This window comes from Lissotriton helveticus, chromosome 2_1 (assembly GCF_964261635.1).
Source record: "Lissotriton helveticus chromosome 2_1, aLisHel1.1, whole genome shotgun sequence".
NCBI lineage: Eukaryota > Metazoa > Chordata > Amphibia > Caudata > Salamandridae > Lissotriton > Lissotriton helveticus.
This window is the reverse complement of record NC_136059.1, coordinates 541,401,776-541,423,448: the sequence shown is the minus strand read 5'-3', so window position 1 is coordinate 541,423,448 and position 21,673 is coordinate 541,401,776. Positions and strand designations below refer to the sequence as shown.

At 45.4% G+C, this 21,673-nt stretch overlaps 1 protein-coding gene across 2 annotated transcripts in view; it reads left to right on the top strand.

Annotated features, from left to right (window-relative positions):
- JMY (junction mediating and regulatory protein, p53 cofactor) overlaps positions 1 to 21,673 on the top strand; it is a 573,379-nt gene that overhangs the window by 222,917 nt on the left and 328,789 nt on the right. For both annotated transcript variants that reach the window (XM_078675206.1, XM_078675207.1), the window contains exon 5: positions 14,383 to 14,548. In XM_078675206.1, the coding sequence (XP_078531332.1) occupies positions 14,383 to 14,548 (166 nt within the window). The remainder of the gene's footprint in view (positions 1 to 14,382; positions 14,549 to 21,673) is intronic.

Here is a 21,673-nt window from a genome sequence, read left to right as displayed (position 1 = left end):
CGTTGAGTGACTTTGTAAAACCAAGCTCATTTGCTGATGATTGGGACTTTGAAAGTATAAATAATATGATGTCTGACCTAGTGATGTCTGCTAAATTTACCAAACATGATTATTTGCAGGGTTCGACTAATTATGATAGTATGTACTGTTACAACCACTATGGTAACCATTTTCTACATAAATCTGCACAACCTAGAAATGTTTTAAATTATAATCAATGGGAACATTGTGCAACCCCTCCAAAAGGAAGCTCAAGAACCTTTTATGACAAATATTCATACTTTTCAGGGTTCAACACAAGTAATGCTGAAACATTTTATTTCAAATTGTCAAATAAGACAGGAACAAAAACAATGCTTACAAACACGAAATTGATATATTCAGACTCATTTTTTGAACAAATGAATACTTTTGGTTTTGAATATTGGGACAAAAATGTTGAAGTAAAAAGTGTTTGGGGTACAAAAGAATGGCAAGTACAAGGTATAGAATCATTGTTTAGAGCCTGCATGATCCCAGAACAAATTATATTTTTGAATGACACTGTTCAACAAACTACCTGTCTTGGCCTAGCCAAAATCAAAGACTTAAATAAACCGTCTATTCCAAAGCCAACAATGAACAGCAATAGCTCTACAGATGAAGAGATAGACGTAAACTATGTATTAAACCAAAACAGAACACATCCTGATTGGAAACAATGGTTAATCTGTCCCACAGATACTAATAACTGTCAAGACAGATTCCTGAACAAAATACAGGGGTTCACATTGACCAGGCCAGACCCTAGATATTCCCAAAGACAACACCCAGGGATAATAACCACCTACAGTGTGGGCAAACTCTGCCTTCAATGGCTACAAACTTCCACACTGACAGAAATTAAGCAACACCTAACTTTACTTACTGATGGTGCTGACTTGCGTGATTTCATTATGGGACCGCGCAAACAGCGTCAAAAACGCTTCATAGCAGCCTCTGTATATGCAGCTTACAACGAGGCCTGGAAGGTAACTCAAATTGAGACAGCAGAAAGTATACGGGAAATTGACCGTATTAATTTGGAAAAATCACTTTCTGTAGTGGACAATGGGTTAATGACTCTGTCCTCCAGAATTTTTTCTTTGGACAGCATTGTGTCTTCAGCAATCGACATAATATCGCAAGACTTACTGTTACAACACGGTCAGTCTCAATTGCGTTCTATTGTACAGCTTGGCTGGACGTTACAAAATCTGCGTTCAGGCTATGTGCCTTGGCGTTTAATCAACACAACGTCACTATTCAATATCTTTAACCTTACTGATAAACAAGTCAGTATGGCACAGAAGGGTGCTGATTATACAATCCTGAGCATTGAGAAACTCGAGAGATTACCAGTGACAATGTCAGAACGACCTGTCAGTGAATGGATAATACATGAGATAATTAATATTCCAATATCAACCTTCAGGTTTCAATACTGCCAAAAATATATACAGGCTGGCATGTACGAAAAATTGGGAAAAGGGTACATTAAGTCAACATGGAACTTGCCCTATTCACATGCATGTGTCAGTAATAAAGGACAGAAAGTGTTTCTTAGTGGCAATAATTGTGCGATGTCACTAAGCGGTACACTTCTGTGTAATGGAATTAGTTTGCATGGAGCCTGTGAAGGGAACTCAAATAACCTTTCATGTCACCAGCTAGGCGCACCTGCAACAGAGATAGAACCATTCTTTAAAAGACTCTATAACGGGAGTTACATTCTAATTGTGGATCGCAGATGTTGTAGTTTACTGCCCGGGATTCCTTATCTCATAACTACGACTGCGAAGGTCATGTGCTGTGGACGCTTATTGTTCCCCAGCTCCTTTCCAGACAGGGAGGCAAGGGCATGGCCTAACTTGAAAATTACTTCTATTCGAATAGATACTTTAAGCAGAATGAAAACAGTGCTTCTTCAGACGCCGACCAGACTCACGTCATCAAAAGAAACGTATGATCTCCTGGTCGCAAGGACGACTGCAGAGATTCACTCATTGTTATCAACTAATTCCCCCATACATTTCGCAGAAATCCTGAATGAAATCTCAAATATTTCTGATACCAGTGGAGTCTCAAAAGTATTTAAGACAGTATTTTCAATGGCATTAACACCATTCAAAGCCATACTGGGTATTTTTCCAGATTTCGTCCATTCAATTTTTGGCGGACTTCCCCTCATTTTGGGACTAATTGCAGGAATTCTATTCTTGGTCCTTATATTTCGTTATGGCAAACCATGTCACAGACAAAACACCTGCGACAAGGGAAGAAACAATCCGAGCCATTGGATACCGGGACCGGATATCAAAAATCCTGGGACTATCCCGGCTTAGAGACCTGAACATGACTTGGTTTCTTTCATTTCGACCAATGTGGCATCGATGTGTTTTACCTGTATTAAGGTGCTTGCTGTGCGGAGAAGAATGCGTGTTGGACACCTGTCAGACGCTACAATCGGATGCGCCTATGGATGCAGAAACATTGTTGGGTCCGGTAACGGCTCATGCATTGTGCTGCCCTCAACGGCTGCCAATCCTGATGAAGGCATTCGTGGAAACTTCACCACTACGATTAAGGGGTAGTGAAGTTCAAGATGAAAGCAGCATCGATCAGGTACGACCTTCTGTCAGCAATACTAATCAAAACGTCAATGGAGACAATCATGCACACGAATGCATGGTTACACCTTTTTCCGAGTTAGTGGAACTTTCACAGGAAGCTGTTGGCAGCTTTTTCGACAGTCTCAATGATATGATGTTCTCACCAGAGCAGAAATAACGACTTTTGAGCAAGCTAGCACACGGCGTTCACAACGCCCTGAATTTGGCCTTCAACTTTAATAATAAAGTAGCATGAACAATTTTCCCTCCAGTTCACGGACAGCAATTTTTTCAGCAGCCCCAGAATATTTTTACGATTTTTCGGGACACTTATCTTCTACTTAAAGTAAGAACTATTCTTAGAGAACTAAATTTCTATTTTTAGAAACTTTATAGACATTAGCTGCCCGCTGGTATGTTCATAATTATTTTATTCTGTGATGGAATGGTCTCGAACCTTTTTCTTCTGTATTAAGAGCCATTTCATGTGTAATTCTCATATTCAAATAGTAATGATGTATACATATGCGTGATTTCTTTAGCATTATTCTATAGCTTGAGTGCATATAGTATATATGACTGTTTTTCCGTATATTACATGATTTCGAAATGCATTATATGTATTTTGGGGTGGTAAGGTATACACGATACTCTACAGTATGTTTTACTATGCCTAGATTCGTAAATATGGCCATAGTTAGCGTGGAGTGGGTGTGATGTATTCCTATAGGTTCTGTATCGATCCCCCTATTCCTGACCCTGTTCTGGTTAACAAGTTAACTAGCAGCCATCCCATGATGCAGAAACCGTTATCTGATTAAGCCACACCACGGCACAGGAACGTGTTATCTGATTAGGTCATAACGCTTGCCATCTAATTAGACAAGCAATATTCCTCCAGCCCCTGATAAGGCATACGGAGTTCTCAAAACAAATCAAACCTATGACAACCTGGGAAAAACCCTGCGGCCATTGTTTTGATTTCACCGAGAACTTCAGCAAAAGAATGTGCTAACGACCAGTTCGTATGACATCCTTATTGACGTATCTATGTCCATCCTTACGTCAATCTCGGCACCTTACAGGTATAAATATTACCGATATTGCCTTAAGCAAACACACGCGGTGGTGACGAGATCGGAGCAGCCAGACTTGCCGAAGCCCAGAGCAGAGCAGACCCCGCTGGCGCAGCCCCGCCTTCCTGACGCGCTGAGAACGAGACGCTGCTTTCTCCTGCCGAGAAATCCAGCTCCGGCGCTTCCGGGCAGCCCTTGCAGGCAGCCTGGAATATCGAGACCAAAGACGAGAGATACCATCCCTCAACCATCCTAGATTCCAGGTACAGAACTGAATAACCCCTTGCAGAGAATTCTTGAGTCAGTCACTTGGCAAAACAAACTTAACTTAAACTGCTACTTTCTATTCCTGCCCACGTATTAGGCTTAGGTCAGGTACACTGGGGTAGGCGTAGTTAGAAACACCAGTTGAGTACGATTAGTCAAATGTATATGTGTATGTATCTATTTCATCCATTTTAAACCACCATATGGCTTAGAAACCATATAAATGTTTTTACAGTATTATTTTATACTTCTGCTTTTATTGTATGCACTTTACTTAACCATAAGTATTGCGATAATATCGATCCATTTCTCTTGTATGAGAAAAGAGACTGATCAATAAATACCATCTTTTATTGAACACGCCCGTCTCTTCCTTTTCTCTACAATCTGGTGAGACTAAGAATGCACGTACTGACTGAGTAAAATAAGTTGTCTTTTGTTTTCACACGACTCTAGAGATACACTCTTGATTAGGGGAGAGCAAAGTTGTCATGTTCTATGGTTGTCAGAAACTAAATCCCTTCTTGTCTATCCAGGGAGGTTCAACTCCTCCTTGCCTATTCGAGAAAGTTTCTAGTGAACTCTGAGCTAGCTGGCAAACCCAAAACTTTAAGTCTAATATCGACAATAGAAGACCTAGTTAACGTCTGGTCTAGGCCTATACTATTGAAGGTATTATTCCAATGCGCAGAGCCTATTGGGATAATAGGAACTACACTACAAAATAGGTAGAGTAGTTTCAAGCAAGAGAGTTCATGTTCCTGCTATTTCGTAGGTCATTCCTTACAGTATTGTGTTATACATGTTGAGTAGTTAGCATTATGCTTTAGAGTACTATGGTCTCATTTGAATTCCTACACCTAAATGGGAGTTTGATTAGTATTTCCCACTTACTTCTTTCTGGGATTGTCAACTTAAAAAAATCGTAATCTAATTAATCTTGGTTATTGTAAAGCTAGGTGGTGTCTTAGATATGCAGCAGTCAGGAATATAAGAGTCTTGTTGGTTCTTCAAAGTAAGCAAAGCATTAGCAAACTTTGTCATGGTGTACTAGCCGATCCCTTTTCCTAGTATGGCAACATTTTCCCTCATGAGTTTTGCAAGAATGTTTATAGACAGTATGAATATTGAAAGCAATATAGAGTATCCTCATCTTGTGTTACTGACTTTCTATCATTTAATTGTAGTTTGTATGTTGCATTTCCCTTTACTCAGATTAAGTGTCTGCGGGTTACTTTCTTACGGACACTTCAGTTTAGTATATCAAATGCATGTTTTCTCGTATTAAAGATCTGTTTTTTATACCATTATATATGTTCATTTTCCGATTTCAGTTCAGAAAAAAAAATTGTGTAAGGCTGAGTTACTGGCTGGATGGAAAGTTCCCCTATTGTAGGTTCTTTATCTCACTTTGAGCAGCTATTTTATCATGGGCCTTATGACATTTTTATTTATTTCATTTTTTTGAGCAGAGAAGTACTAAATACCAAAAAACAGGCAAGCAGTGAAAATAAATGCATTAGTTACTTAAAAACCACCAGAGATAAAGTAGTCCCTTGCATATTTAGAAAGAACCAATTGGCAGCATTCACAACTTTTACACTAAAGTGAGTATCAATCAGTTTTACTACTGTAAATGCTAAATATGCTGCTGTGCCAAAATAAAAGAACTCAAACACAAAAGAGAACAGGTTATCCAACCTGCTTATCCCCAGCGTTTCAGCTGAAAAATGATTCTACTAATGTCATTTACAGTAGGCTAATCACCTGCATAGTAATATAGCAGCATCAGGATTATTCTTAAAAATCATTCCTTTCCACGGACTCATTAAAGAAACGTATTATGATAAACAGACTACTTATAGCATCGATAAAATATCCTAATGCCCAGTTCATAGAAAGCCGGTTGGCTTTATAAAGTGTGATTGTGCAGATAATACCCATTTCTGGTCTTCTTTTTTTTCTTTTTCTTTCCTTTGAACAGAGAACTCAAAACCCGGGCAAGTGCATTGTGCCATGAATGAATGAAAATAAATCAACTCTTGAGACTTATACCAGGCTGTACTTCATGGCACGAAAACATAGATTGAGCTATTAGGTGACTATGTCCCAGGTTGATTTTCAGTGACCTTTAAAAAATGCTGTGTGGCCAAGAACTTCAAGCCCCCCACACACTTCCCATATACCTCTTTGAACTTCTTAGTTCTCCCCAATTTTTACCCTCCAACTATTACCGTTTGAACCAAGCATGTTCTCCAATTTTGGAGAATCGGAGAACAGGCTAGCATTAATGCAATCGATTAAAATTTTTTTTTAAAAAAGACTGCTCTCTCATTATTAAATCTGACTCTCCTTAGACAACAGTAAGCTTGCTTCTGGAACTATACTGGTCACTACACCTTGACTAATAAGAGCAAATATCTCGTCCCAGAATTGCAACAATTTTGAACATGTGTAAAACGAAAATGTGTAAACATTCCTATGCACCTTTGTTGACAGTGAAAGCATTCTTCAGAAACGGTCGGATACATTTTGTGAAGGGTGGCAGGGGTATAGTAGGCCATCTATCTGGACAGAAAGAACATTCTCTTAAAATTTGCCACTTCCAGAGAATGATTCCTTCTCTGAGATGACCTGCCAATTGTTCTAGGATAATCTGCATTGCTTTTTTTCCTGAACTTTACACAAAAACTGTTGCTTTGCCCCTGAGTTAAGTGATTTCGTAGCAGCCTGTACCAGTTGCCCACTCCTATCAGATTGCTTTTTAGAGGTGTGCGTAAGGCCGGTTGAGCTTCTTGTCTCATATCTAGAGCCGCCCAAAAATTAACTACGTGTTGAAAACGTTAAAAAAAAGAAAAATAAATGACATTAAGACTCACTCCTCGAGATGAGCTACTTCCATGTAATTAGTACACTCTCCCCTTAAAGCAAAATCAACTATCTCTTTAAAACCAAACAATTCCAGAAGCACATTATATCGAGTCCGCCCTACATAATGACCCTCCAGCAATTTAAAATCCGAGTAGCCTGGTGGGAATCTGATGAGATTTACACAAAGCTTTCAAGCGATCAGATATTCTGAATTCAGCCTCCTTAATTCTCAATGGAAGATGTATCATGCTTTCCTCGATCTTTGATAACTTCTCATGCAAAGCGGCGATCTCTAGTTACTGAGAGACCTTTAGTTCCCTTATCTTAGACAAGATAGTGTCCAGCATAGTGTTAACTGAGTGATCCTCCCTAAAACCCGTCCCCCCTTGCTCTTGTTGTAGTTCTTGTGCCTTTCCGTCCCATACTCAACTCCGAGAGAGACTGGTCCGACTGCCTGAAATGTAGTTTACCTCTGAGTTTAAAGGAGAATGCGCCTGTAATAAGGGATGAAATGAAAGGGCAGAGAGATCTTTGGAACCTGTGTCCGAGCTTACTTCTTGCAGTGTCATTGTTGCCTGTATCTGTACCTCTGACGCTGATTCTGATATTGAGGATTGGCTTTGAACTACCAAAACAGGTGTAGTTGATTTCCCGTACATAGGGTATTCCGTAGGCTTGGCAAACATCTACCTCTGCAGTGCTCCCTACTCGTCTCATCAAGCAAATCCATATATCACCCACCAGGAAACAATGTGAACTTCATTGACCAACTGATGGAGATCATCACTGCCAACGCCAACACCAACATTAATAATATATTTTTAGGTGACTTCAATCTACACTGGAACGACAACAACGACGAACAGGTCAATGCCTTTAAAGACTTCTTAGCCGATCTAAATCTATCCCAAGCTTGTCTTCAACCTACACACTCGAAAGGAGCAACACTGGACTGGATCATTTCAAAGAATATTGACATCTCAATGCTCTCTACAAAACCTTGCGACTGGTCCGACCACTACGCCATAACCTTCCTAATACCATCGCGGGAGAAGATAAAAAACATTCATACTAACAAAATGAAAAGATGGATACGAGATACCAGAGATTCAAATATGGATCTTCTAATTGAAAGCTGCAAAAGAGACTTAAACCCACCTGTCTACATGAAAAAGGTGAACGACCTAAGGAATCATTACAATACCTCAGTAACGGAAATAGTCAATGCCACCATACCACTCAAATTGAAAAGAGTAACGGAAAAGATTAAAAACCCATGGTTTAATGGAATATTGAATGAAGAAAGACGTAATTTGAGACGCGCTGAAAGAAAATGGAGACAACACCCATCTTCCCCTGAACTGAAATCCCTCAGAAGCAAATATAACAAGAAGATCACCAACACAAAAAAGGAATTTATTAGAACTGAATTAGATAACGCTAAAACCAGACCACGAAAATTGTTTGAAATTATAAAACAACAATCAAATAAGATGGCAAAATCTGTCCAAGAGGTCACCAAAACGCAACTAAGTTGTGAAGAATTCTCTACCTTTTTCGCTAACAAAGCCAACAAGCTGGAAGAAGAACTTAAGACCGCTGCAGATAACATCAATGACAATACACCACCATCACAAATTGATCCAAATCATGCGGACAAGACGACTAAAAACAGAGCACACTGGGACTCGTTCAAATTATTGAACCAAAATGAGATTGTTAAAACACTAGAGACCACTAAACCCAACAACCATTATACCGACCCTTTACCATCGAAATGACTAAAAGAAATCAGCCATACTTTGATCCCAATATGGACAGAAATTATAAACGCCTCACTCTCCCAGGGGGTCCTCCCAGAGAGCCTGAAGGCAGGACAAGTGGTCCCGATCATCAAAAAACCCACAATCGACCCAACAGATCCAAACAACTATCGACCAGTGACCAACATCCCTTTTCTGGCCAAATTGATAGAGAAATGTGTTCAGAATCAGCTGAGCAGACATATCGACAACTTCTCACTGCTAGATGACTGTCAATCGGAATTCAGAGCTGATCACAGCACGGAAACAGCCATCCTACACATTGTCGATGATGCACTTCAAGCACTAGATCGCAATCAATCTTGCCTCCTCATCCTCCTAGACTTGTCATCAGCATTTGACACAGTTAATCACGAAAATTTACTGAACAGACTTCATGACAGGATGGGAATATCTGGCACTGTACTGAAAGCGTTCGAATCATTCTTACAGAACAGAACTCAGAGATTCCTAGTAAACCAATCGCTTTCTCGTTCATGCCCAAACACAAGAGTCCCACAAGGATCCACGTTATCTCCTTCATTGTTTAACTTGTACATTGAACCCCTTACAGAAATTCTGAAAAAATCAAAAATATCGTACCACGTGTATGCGGACGACACGCAACTTTACATCAAGATTTCGAACCTGGAAGACATTACCACAATGAATGAAGCCCTCAAAATATCGCTAAAATGGCTAACCAACAACCATCTCAAGCTAAACGCAAACAAAACAGAATTCTTACTTATCACAACACAAAAGAATCAATCCGTAGTGAAGGAATGGTCCAAAATGATCACAGCGTTAAATTGCATCCCTACCCTAGTTGACTCGGCGAAATCACTCGGAATCACATTGGATGAGAACCTGGATATGAAAACTCATATCAAAACAATGGCAAAAAACGCACGTTTCCACTTGAACTATTTGAGAAAAATTCAATGTTTTCTATCGGAGACTGACTTAAAACTAGCTGTGCAATCACTGGTTATATCACGGATCGAATATGGATGTACAATGCTAGCTGGACTACCAAAAATCTCCACAGCACCCCTAAAAGCCTGCCTCAATGCAGCAGCCAGGCTAATTACAGGATCGAGGAAATTTGACCATATATCCCCTCACCTGAAAGCTTTAAACTGACTACCATATGAAGCTAGAGTACAGTTGAAAATAGCATGTATAACTCATAAAGCGATTCATCACAACACACCTAGATATCTTGCCAACAAAATAGAAATTGCAGGAAGAAATAGACCAACCAGAAGGGCAAATTACCTACTCTTGAGACCACCAATCTTCAAGAAGAAAAGAACATATGAGAGGTCATTCTCAGGCGTAGCCCCCAGAATTTGGAACTCCCTTCCCGCTAACATCAGAAAAATCACAAACTCTATCATATTTAAGAGGGAAATTAAGCTCTTTCTTATGAGTAATTCCTCCCATAGGTACGACATAGAGCCAGCTAAGACTTATTATGGGGCGATCGCTAGAAACTCTCCATAGGAATGGAACTGGAAGAGCATTAAATGAAAACAGTATATTAGATACTTATAGACTAGGTCTAAAGTAATACCAATTACGTTTTTGTTGCTAGATCTTGTTGACTTCTACACATTGTTGTTTCAACTCATGCCATGCGATGTTAAGCGCTCTGATACCCACGGGTCTTGTACGCGCTATAGAAAACTGTTAATAAATAAATAAATAAATCAGAATATGTATTAATCAATCAATCAGGGGTTTATAAAGCGTGCTACTCACCCGTGATGGTCTCTAAGCGTAGGGTTGCGGGGTGGGTTGCGGGGGGTGGGGGGAGCAGCTCCGGGTCAGTCGAAGAGCCAGTTCTTGAGGTCCTTCCTGAACATGTGCAGGGTCGGGGAGCGTCTGATGTTCACGGGGAGCTCGTTCCAGGTCTTGGCTGTGATCTAGGAGAAGGCTCTTCTACCTGTTCTGTTTCTGCGGATGCAGGGGACCTCCGCCAGTGCGAGGTCGGCGGAGCGGAGGTTCCTCTTGGGTATGTGGAAGGATACTCTCTCGTTGAGGTATTTGGGTCCGACGATGTTGCGGGATTTGTAGACGTGGGTGAGGAGTTTGAAGGTGACCCTCTTCTCAACTGGGAGCCAGTGGAGGTCTCGTAGGTGTTGGGTCATGTGTCCCGAGGATGAGTCTGGCAGCGGTGTTCTGGGTGGTGTGGAGTCTGTGTAGTAGAGTTCTGTTGATACCGGTGTATAGGGCATTGCTGTAGTGTATCCCCAATGGGGGAATGTTGTGAGCCATTCTCTATGTAATCCATCATCACACTTTGATTTTCAATGATTGTATACATTTCAGCCTCTCACTCCGACTGTGACTACTAATGACACTAGCACTAAGTGCAGGTGCAGTTTTAGAGTGCATTCTCGACTGCAGGCTACAATTGAACCGAGCCGCAGCTGACTTTGGAGAGCACACCTTAACGTTCTCAGTGTGGGGGGAGACGGAGTGATGGCAGTAGTATTCACTGTCTTTGAATGTAGCTTTTTCATGCTCGCAATACATTACTATATATAATGCCTCCTGAAAACAGTTTGATGTTGGGTTGTTGAAGAAAGCTTTGCTGCATTTGCCAAATTGCGCCGACAAGCAGTGCCTTGAGTACCAAAATGCCTTGTACCTCAACTTTGGAGATAGCACATCCTTCAGGCAGTGTTAGCATGGTCAAGAAAACTTGGCTGAAGCTGGTTACAGTTATTCTAAAATGGGCACAAGTGTATAAAGTTTTTCACAGTCGACTTGATCTAATATAATCGAAACCGGCAAGTAGTTGTAAAAGTGCAGATTTGTTTACAGAAAGAAACCGAGAAATCCATAATAGCGCTTCTATCTTGGATAGGCATATCACATCGTTCAAAATGTCAATCCTTCCAAAGAATCTATAATTTTTCGAGGCACTACCCATGTGCATTAAAAGAATATATGAAAGCTGCAGCTGTTCTGTCTAGATTTGGCAGGAGAAGAGGGTAAAGGTAAGTGGATAGCATGCAGACCTAGAGAGTGGGTTTGGGGAATCCCAAACTTATGGAGATAATATCAGGATGGGCAGCCAAAGTTTTTGACAAAATGGACGATGACAGAGGCTGGTGCATATTAACCACTCACTTTCTAGCAGGAAACTATATGAAGTTATATGAATGCAGCAAAGATAGTAAGATGGTAAATTATATATCCACCCTTGATCATGATGTCCATGATATTGACCTGGGACCAGATGAGATCCAAACACCTTGGCATTTATCCCTTCTCCATTCACCCCAGTATTGGACAACTTCATTTACACCCAAGTATGAACAATACTAACTTCCCGATGTAGAAGCAGGTGCTATCCCACACTCAAGGTCTTTTTCATGGAAGAAGAGTGAAGTTAGTCCAGCAACTGAAGGAATCTTTTGGACTTGACGAAAATGAATGCTTCCACTAACAAGTGTGGCATTCCGTCATGCATCAGGCACTCAAAAATGGGGCGACTCGAGGACGGAAAATTTCTTCTGAGAGGACACCTCAAAACATGCCAAAAATTCCCGTTTATTGGCTTCTTCGAAAGCTAGTGTACAGATCAAGTCTTAACACTCCAAGGCCCTAGGCAAATGAGCTACTTTACTCATGAGAGGGCAAATCCATTTCCCATCTATTTTAAGCGGCAAAGCAAACTCTTAGCACTCTAGTGCACACAGCAAATCTCAACAAGGGAAGTGGTTTTTCACCGTGTGGTAGATTCTGATGTTTGAGAAATTGTCCCAAACATCTAAAGGAAAGTAAAGAACTCTTTGAAAACTCTGGCACTAGTAGTAGATTATGTGCAAAAGAATTGTGAGAGATGAAAAGCCCCCAAAGCCTGCAGGTACTGAACATTCTGGAGCGAGAACAAGTATAACTTGAGACGCTACTTAACTAGGCCCTGTAAAGAGAAACAGATACCAGTAAAAAAAAGAATTACTACGTTAAGATAACACATCTTCTAACATTTTACAGGTAGAGGGCATTGCCATCTATGGCACCTGGCAGCGGGGAGGGGAAGATAGAGAGGAAAATGTAAACGGGGCAAAGTTTGTGTTAGTCATGTTGAAACCCAATAAAAATATTAAAATACAAAAATTAACTCATTGATTACACATATTGGTGCAAAAGAGGAAAGTTATAGCTGGTGCAGCTGGCAAAAACAGTATCTGTTTTGGAGGGATTAATGTAAAGGATGTGCATGACTATCAATTTTGGAACAGCGAATTAGCAGACTAAGGAGCATTCAAACAGGGTGATGGGTGGGGCGGGGGGAGAACTACATTTGAGTGTCGCCTGCATTAATTTGTGCATGGAGTCCGAGAGAGGAAAAGGGGATTGAAAATGGACTCGTTTATCAAGTCATTCGTTGTGAAACACCATAGAACAATGAAGTAGAAGAGGAAAGAGATGATTCTGATTACATTGAAATCAACAGATCTGACAAGTAGAACAATCGACTGTATGGAAAGTGGAAAAGTGGTCAGATATTGTTATAGTTGAGGGCCCTGGCTGGAAACATTCTTAACTTAGAGAAATATGCTGCGTGAATTTAATTTTTGGTGGAGTTTTGAATAAGCTCAACTTTTCTTAAGGGAAAGGCTGATTCTGCAGTGTTCCTTAAGGCGAAGAAGAACTGAAGATGTTTTGAAAGACGGGTTAAAGACCAAAAAATAAAGATAGGCTGGGTTGATAAAAATGCTGGCATGGAGTCACAGTGCTGCTGAGCGACGCTTTGCGCAAGATCAGTTTTGACATTGGTGAGTAGGTAGAAATAAAATATAAGTGGTGTGAGAGTGAACCTAATAGTAATAGCAGACAATTATGTCTGTAGTTGGGCAGTGCTAACTGTTTGTATTATTAAAACAAAAGTACCTGTTAAAAAAGTATTCTGCGAATTCAGTGAAGAGGAAGTTTACAATTGTTATGGATTTATTGAAACTCCTAATGGAGAACACATATTTATGCATAAATAATGTATCTTAGTACATTATGACAGTAGAATGGGCTGGGAGTGGGAGGCCCATGATCACGACTGATGCTGAGGGGGGGGTCGAGAGGGAGCTGCGGTGCACGTCATGAGTTGAACCTGATGTAACAGAAACACATGGATGGACGAACATTATTTATACTAATTGTCTACGGGGCGGGGTGGGGGATGGGGATTGAAGGACCTATATGGTGCCACTGATATGACTGCGCAGTTAAGTTCTGAACAAGAGTTGTTAAGCCGATTTTTCATGCATACTATGCTGTTTGTTCTGGGGGGGGGGGAAGATAACAGAAAATGCAGATGCCTAGATGGTTTACATGAGTGCCTCCTCTGTTAAGTTGCTGATGTGTGGAGGAAGTACCACTGATTCTGTCAGATTGATTTTTTGTTGTACGTCCTGGAGAGACTCGGAGGGCTTCATGGTTCTACTTTGAAGTGTACTACTGTTTATTTTGAAATGTGTATGATAATGCGGATCTAATCCCATCTGAGCATCTGCAATAAAAATATTTAACATTATGACAGTAGAATATTTAATAGACAAGTTAATCCTTTCATAAAATACACTACATTGTAAAGTAAATCTCTGCTTTCTGTGAGTGTTACACAGATATTTTATGGGAACTCTTTTATCATCTCTAGATTAATTGTGTGTACACCAGCTATAAAAACAATTAATCACTTTCTTTTCCCTCACTTTTTAGATGCAGAGTTTACAAGGTGGAGCAGAAGCCTTGGCCCTTTTGGATCAACTCGAAGCTGATTATTACGATCATCAGCTTCAGCTATATGAAGTACAGTTTGAGATTCTCAAGTTTGAAGAGCTGCTGCTAACTGCACAACTTGAAAGCATCAAAAGACAAATATCAGGTGCAGTCCAAGTATAATTTAAATAAACCATGTACTAGCATAGACAGTGAATTCTGACTGCTCGATAAATTATTTGGTGACTATAATGGGTAAATGTTATAATTATAACTATATTCCATAAATACCTATATATCACAGTTTTAACCGCATTTTATAGACCCGTAACTTTGATTTATGTAAATGAAAAGTACCATCTTGAGATGCAGCCAACCAGTCTGATTCATATTCATCAATATTCACAGTGGTTCTCACACAAACCCACACTTTTGTACCAAATAGGGTTGAATAAGTGTGCATGTTGGTTTTCAAAAACATCCTAACATTCCCATGTTTTCTGGGAGCAAAATGTAAGGAATTTCTCTGCCGTTAAAATGAGACTAAGTGGAGAAATACATGTATATTTATTTGTGTTTGCATATAAGGTACATTTGCATATTAACTCTATTCTTAGCCTTTTGGGTTTTGCACTGTTGTAAAATCTGCAGGATTAGGGTTAGGCACATTCACAAAAGTTCATCATTTACATTATTATGAAAATCCTAGGCACTTCCTGCTTACATTCTAGTAAATCACTCCCTCTATGCTTTAATGTATAACATTGTCTTTAGTACATTTGTTAATAACTTGTTTAGAAATTAATCTGGGAATATATAGAATTCTCGATAGAACATCCTGGTAGATGGATCACATTTCACATTTAATTCTGAAGAATTGTCAAGGCTTCCCCACGCTTCTCTTGTATTGTGCTGCTTCCATCTCAATCAACAACTTTTCCATTGTTTTGTAATTACAGATGGTTCAATTAAACATGAGTCACAGTGGGCCAGACCCGTCAACCCTGCTGAACTTGTAGATTTTCTGGTATATGCCAATGTTTGGAGTAAATGCAATAATTTTCAAAAGTTCCTGGAGAGCGTAAATTCATTACTGTTTCTCTCTAGGGAAAATGCATGTACGAGGCATGTGTGACTGTAGATGTACATGCTGTGCATACTCCTGCCAACTAACTGTTGGGCCCAAATATGTGCAAGTTCTTATTCACCGTAGAATTTTTTTTGAGTCACAAGATACTGTAAATCCACCTCTTGCTTGCAATGTGCATGGTCATCGTTCCATTGTTAGAATGTTTTCTTTCCACCATCAGGTTCGGACGTGTGCTCCAGGTCTACACCATCCTGATATTCTTTTCATCCTTCACGGTTCCTCTCCCTCCATCAGTATTGTACTCAATCGCACTCCCCTTCTCACATATCAGGTTGGCGCCTGCATTTTTATTCGAGGCGAATCTCCGGTCGACCTTGGGCCAAGGGGCATTGTCCATCTGGACCTCTTTCCCTTCCACTCGGTCCTCTCTTACCATGCCTCACCTGTGATGGGTGGATGCCTTTTTGATATTGCCCTCGGTGTTGCGCGAAGCCTCCACTAGGTCTGTAATCTTTGGCTCTCACCAGAGCATGGTGAGGCATCTTGGGATGCCTGCCAGTCCTTCCAGTCGAAAAAGACTCTTCAAGACTGCCTGGGCTCATCGACTTAAGATGTGGTGCAGGAGCGATAAAGATACCTCAGACCTCTTGGGCATCCAGGACCTCAAGGGGTGACATCATCCCAAGTAGTCGGCTGCTGATGAGGAGGCTTTCTTGCCTGAGGAGACTTCTGGCTCTGAACTCGAGATCTAAGAGCTCCTGCCGGCGCAACATGTCGCGAGTACAGCTCTCACTCCCCCTTGACACAACTTTGGCCTTCCACCCCACAGGTGATCCCACAAAGTCTGGCTTCTGACCCACCACTGCCTTCGAGCCATGGTTGACAACAAACCTTCACTGCGGACCCTACACCTAGCTTCGGCTCCGTGTAGAAAGAAAATTGTATAACCTACTCACTCAGCATTGCCCACTCGCAACTCAGTGCCGACCTGGTTAGTTAGATCCAAAACTGTTGCCGTTGAAATCCAGATGGCACCGAAACATTTGGTGCCGGCGGGAAGTTCGGGAGTCAACCCCTTTGAAGCAGTCCTCCAGAAACTGCAGGATGAACGCGACACTAACCAGATGCAGATTGTCATTCACCCCCAGATGGGCCAAATTCTCACACAACCTTTGGTGTGTACACTCTTACCTCAATGAGAAATCTCAGCTTCAAAGAAGCTCTGGAGCTCCCATTAAAGTAGTGTAAGAAGCACGGCAAAGCCACCAGTCCTCTTCCTGAGCCCTTCCTGCAACTCCCTTCCACCACACTACCCAGGCCTTCAGCATCAACATTCCTACCTCCTTGTCTGCCTGATCCACTTTCATACTCACCACAGGGGTCACCAGATTTTGAACTGGGCAAACACAGCGGGAGAGAACCATACATCTGAAAGAGACACGTTAGTATTAGATTCCTTACCTTAGAATATCCCCAGGCGTCAGACTGGATCCGGAAACTTTTGCGTAGCAGTACCCTTGCGCGTCGGTAGGCGTCGTCTGCGGCTCCGCGTCCGTCGTCGGCGGCGTGGGCGCTGTGATGACGTCGTCGGAGTACTTAGACACCGCCTCCGCGTGCTGACGTCAGTTCTTCTTTTTTCCGCGCCAGCAAGCGCAGATCTGGAAAAAGCAGTTCCCTAGTCAATTTTTGACTAACTTTTTGATCACTTTTTGATTGCATTTCGATTCTCTCGACTCCGAACGGTGCCGTAGGGATGCCCGGTTTCAAGCACCGTGACGATTGCGACCGCCTGATGTCGGTCACGGATCCTCACCGCGTCTGTTTATCTTGTCTGGGCGTCGACCACGACGACAAGGCCTGCTCTGACTGCCGGGCCCTCTCTTCGAAAGCCAGGCGGGAGCGGTCCCGCAGGCGACTCGAACTCCGGCAGTCCGTCCCGCGCCGCGAGAGTTCCCGATCCCACGGGAGGTCGAGGGACAGGTCGCGGGCTCGGAGCCACCACAGTTCCGAGAGTAGGCCGCACTCCTCCAGGTCGAAGTCGTCGTCAGGTAAGAGGCACAAGAAGTCCAAGCGGCATCATCGCACTTCGGACTCCCCCCCGACGCTCGCACGATGCGGCCGGGGGTTCGGGTGACACCACCCATGCGGCTCCGTCGGAGTCGCGGGCGCCGCGTGCAGCTCCGGTCCCTGGGCTGAACGCGACGCAGGAGGAGATCGAGCGCTTCCTCATGGCCATGAGGAAACTCTTCCTCCGGCGGGCTCCGCGGCGCCTTCGGGTCCGGCGGACCCGTCTGGGGCTCCTAGCGGGTCGGCGGCTCCGGCCCTGACGCCGTCGGGTGCTTCGGCCGCGACGCCGCCGACGCCTTCGGGCCCGGCGCCGCAGGTCCCCTCTATCCCGACGCCGCCGGCGCCTTCGGGCCCGGCGCCGAGGGGTTCAGTTGTCCCGGCGCCGCCGGTGCCTTCGGGCCCGGCGCTGCAGGACTCCGGTGGACCTCCTTTGGGATCTGGTTCGTCGCCGGTGGATCTTACGACCTCCCCGGCGTCGGACCCGCAGGTGTCACCTCCGGCGCCGTCCTCGGGCGGCGCCGTGCCCGGTTCCACCTTCGTTCCTGGTCCGCCGTCGGGACGGCCCCGATGGGCGCCGCTCCAGACGTCGTTTGGTGAATTTCACTTTTATGATCAGGCCCCATTAGTTGAGAACCCTGATTTTCAGGAGATGGGTGATGAAGAGGACTGGGAGGGGTCTGAGGACCCTCTGACCAGGGAGTGTCAGTCTCATGAGGACTGGACAGGAGACCTTGGGGAGGCCAGTGGCCTGGACACCTCTACAGACACTGGTTTTGTCTCCCCTCCTACCGTGGCTTCGGAGGAGGGGGCAACCTATAGTGTGGTGCTGATGAGGGCTGCCAAGGCCTTGGGCCTTGAGCTCCCCGTCGCGGCCGTGAGGACTAACCTCCTCACTGAGGTCCTTAAACCGCAGTCAAGCTCGGCCGAGCCTCTGCTGCCCTTTAATGAGGCCTTGACCGACATTCTTCTGGGCACTTGGTCCAAGCCCGCTACGGGTTCGCCCGTAGATAGGAACGTGGCCAGACGCCACCGCCCAGCCCCGGGCGACCCATGTTTCCTGTCCTCCCACCCTACCCCCGAGAGCCTGGTCATCCAGGCCTCCAATTCCCAGACCGCATTCCCGTCGGCCCCGCCCGACAGGGAATCCAAGAGGTATGACCAGTATGGGAAGAAGATCTTCTCATCCCTTAGTCTAGGCCTGCGGTCTTCCAACACCGTCTGCCTCTTGGGACGTTACACCCACTCTGTGTGGGATAAGGTTGCGGAAGTGCTGCCAGAGTGTCCGTTGGAGGTACGGGCCAAACTCGGCCAAGCCCTTGTGGAGGGCCGGGATGCAGCCAAGTATTCCATCAGGTGTGGGCTGGATACCACCGACTCGCTGGGTAGAGCGATGGCAACGACGGTGGCGGTCAGACGCCACGCCTGGCTGAGGTCCGCCAACTTCTCGGCTGATGTCCAGAGCACGCTCATGGACATGCCGTTCGATGGCCGTCGCCTCTTTGGCGACAAGGCAGACCATGCGCTTGAGCGCTTTAAGGACTCCAGGGCTACGGCCAAGTCCTTGGGCCTCTCGGGCCAGCGCCAGCAATCGGCTGCCTTTCACTCCTTTCGTGGCCACGGAAGGGGTGCGCCCACACGCGCCACCAGCCACGCTCCGCAGGGCAATACCCAACGCGGTGGCGGCCGTGGGAACCGCCGTCCAGGCGGTCGGGGGCAGCGGCGAGGTCAGTCCACACCTTCCCCCGCAGCATCCGCCTCAAAACCCTCCTAGTCCGTGCTTTCAGGCCCATGTGACGCCAGTGGGGGGCAGGGTTCGCCATCACCACCTCCACTGGCGCACTGTCACTTCGGACAGGTGGGTGCTGCAAATCGTCCGAAGGGGCTATTCCCTCCCCTTCGAGGCGACTCCTCCAGCCATGCCACCGCAGAACCACCGTGTATCGGGGGATCACTTGCGACTTCTGCAGGAGGAAGTTACGGCCCTCTTGGCCAAGGGGGACATCGAGCGCGTTCCTGGGCCAGAAGTAGGGTGTGGTTGCTACTCCCACTACTTTCTGGTACCCAAGAAGGGCAAAGGGGGCCTGCGCCCTATCTTGGATCTACGGAACATCAACGGCTTCCTCCGGAAGGAGAAGTTCAAGATGCTGACACTGGCTCAGGTCCTAGCTGCCCTGGACCCAGGAGACTGGATGGTAGCGTTGGACTTGCAGGACGCTTATTTCCACATCCCCGTCCTGCCGGCCCACCGACGCTACCTGCGGTTCACGGTTGGCCACGAGCACTTTCAGTTTACCGTGCTCCCCTTCGGCCTTACCAGCGCCCCACGGGTGTTCACAAAGGTGATGGCGGTGGTCGCAGCTCATCTGCGCAGGTTCGGGGTTTCAGTCTTCCCCTACCTGGACGACTGGCTGTTGAAGGCGGGCTCGCCCCTGATAGTCGTCAACCACCTCCAGACTACGGCAGATCTCCTGCACCAGCTGGGGTTCTCCATCAATGTGCCAAAGTCACACCTGTGTCCCTCTCAGAAGCTCCTCTTCATCGGAGCGGTTCTGGACTCGGCGCAGTTTCGGGTTTATCCACCCGAACAGCGGGTCCGGGATATTCAGGCTCTGATTTCCATCTTTCAGCCGTTATCCCGGGTCTCGGTCAGGTTGACGCTGCGGCTTCTGGGGCTGATGGCCTCCGCATCCTTCCGGTGCATCAAGCCAGGTGGCGGATGCGGGCTCTGCAGTGGGACCTGAAGTTTCAGTGGGCCCAGCATCAGGGCAATCTGTCCGACAAACGTCCTGATCTCGGAGGGCACTGCGAGACAGCTGCAGTGGTGGCTCACAGACCGCGATTGGGTCAGCGGCAGATCCCTCTCCCTTCCCCAACCGGAGCATGTAGTTGTGATGGACGCGTCACTCCAGGGCTGGGGAGGCCACATGGGAGAGGCGGAGATCAGAGGCCTCTGGTCTCCGGCGGAGGCCCGGCTCCACATCAACATGTTGGAGTTGCGGGCGATTCGTCTAGCACTGAAGGCATTCCTCCCCTCTGTCCGGGGGAGTGTAGTGCAGGTGTTCACGGACAACACCACCGCCATGTGGTACTGCAACAAACAGGGCGGGTGGGGTCGTGGACCCTTTGCCAGGAGGCTCTTCGCCTTTGGCAATGGCTGGAACGCCAGGGCGTGACCCTGGTGGCTCAACACCTGGCAGGTTCTCTGAACGCCAGGGCGGACGAGCTCAGCCGTCGGTGCATGATGGATCACGAATGGCGTCTGAACTCGGACGTGGCCCAAGGCCTCTTTCAGCGATGGGGAGAGCCTTGGTTAGATCTATTCGCCACCGAAGAGAACACGCAATGTCATCAGTTCTGCGCGTTGGAATTTCCAAGGCGGCACTCGCTCGGAGACGCTTTTCGTCGCGAGTGGAGTTGCGGTCTGTTGTACGCCTTTCCGCCTATACCACTTCTGCCCAGAGTGCTGAAGAAGATGAAGCGCGACCAGGCCCAAGTCATCCTTGTGGCTCCGGACTGGGCGAGAAGGTACTGGTATCCAGAGCTACTCAATATGTCAGTCGATCCCCCCGGTTCGTCTGCCTCTTCAGGAGGACCTTCTGTCGCAGCAGCAGGGGACGGTCCTCCACCCGAGCCTGTCCAGTCTCAACCTCCATGCTTGGATATTGAGCGGCGGCAGTTGAGGCCATTTGACTTGCCTCCTGAAGTCTGTAACGTCATTCTGGCAGCCAGGCGTCCCTCCACAAAGTCGGTATACGCCTGCAGGTGGAACAGATTTGTGGCATGGTGCACAGCAAAGGCTGTGGATCCTCTTGCTGCCCCTCTTTCTGAGGTTCTTCTCTTCCTTCTTTCTCTTGCCCAGCAGGGCTCTGCTCTGGGCACTATCAAGGGCTATCTTTCTGCCCTTTCAGCCTTTCTCAGGCTACCTGATCAGCCTTCTTTGTTCAAGTCCCCTATTGTAAACAGATTTCTTAAGGGCATCACACACACGTTTCCTCCTGTTCCGTTTGTGATGCCTCAGTGGGACTTGAACCTGGTTCTTACCTTTCTGATGTGCGCTCCCTTTGAGCCACTTCACAACTGCCCTCTTCGCCTTCTGACCTTGAAGACGGCTTTCCTGGTTGCCATCACCTCTGC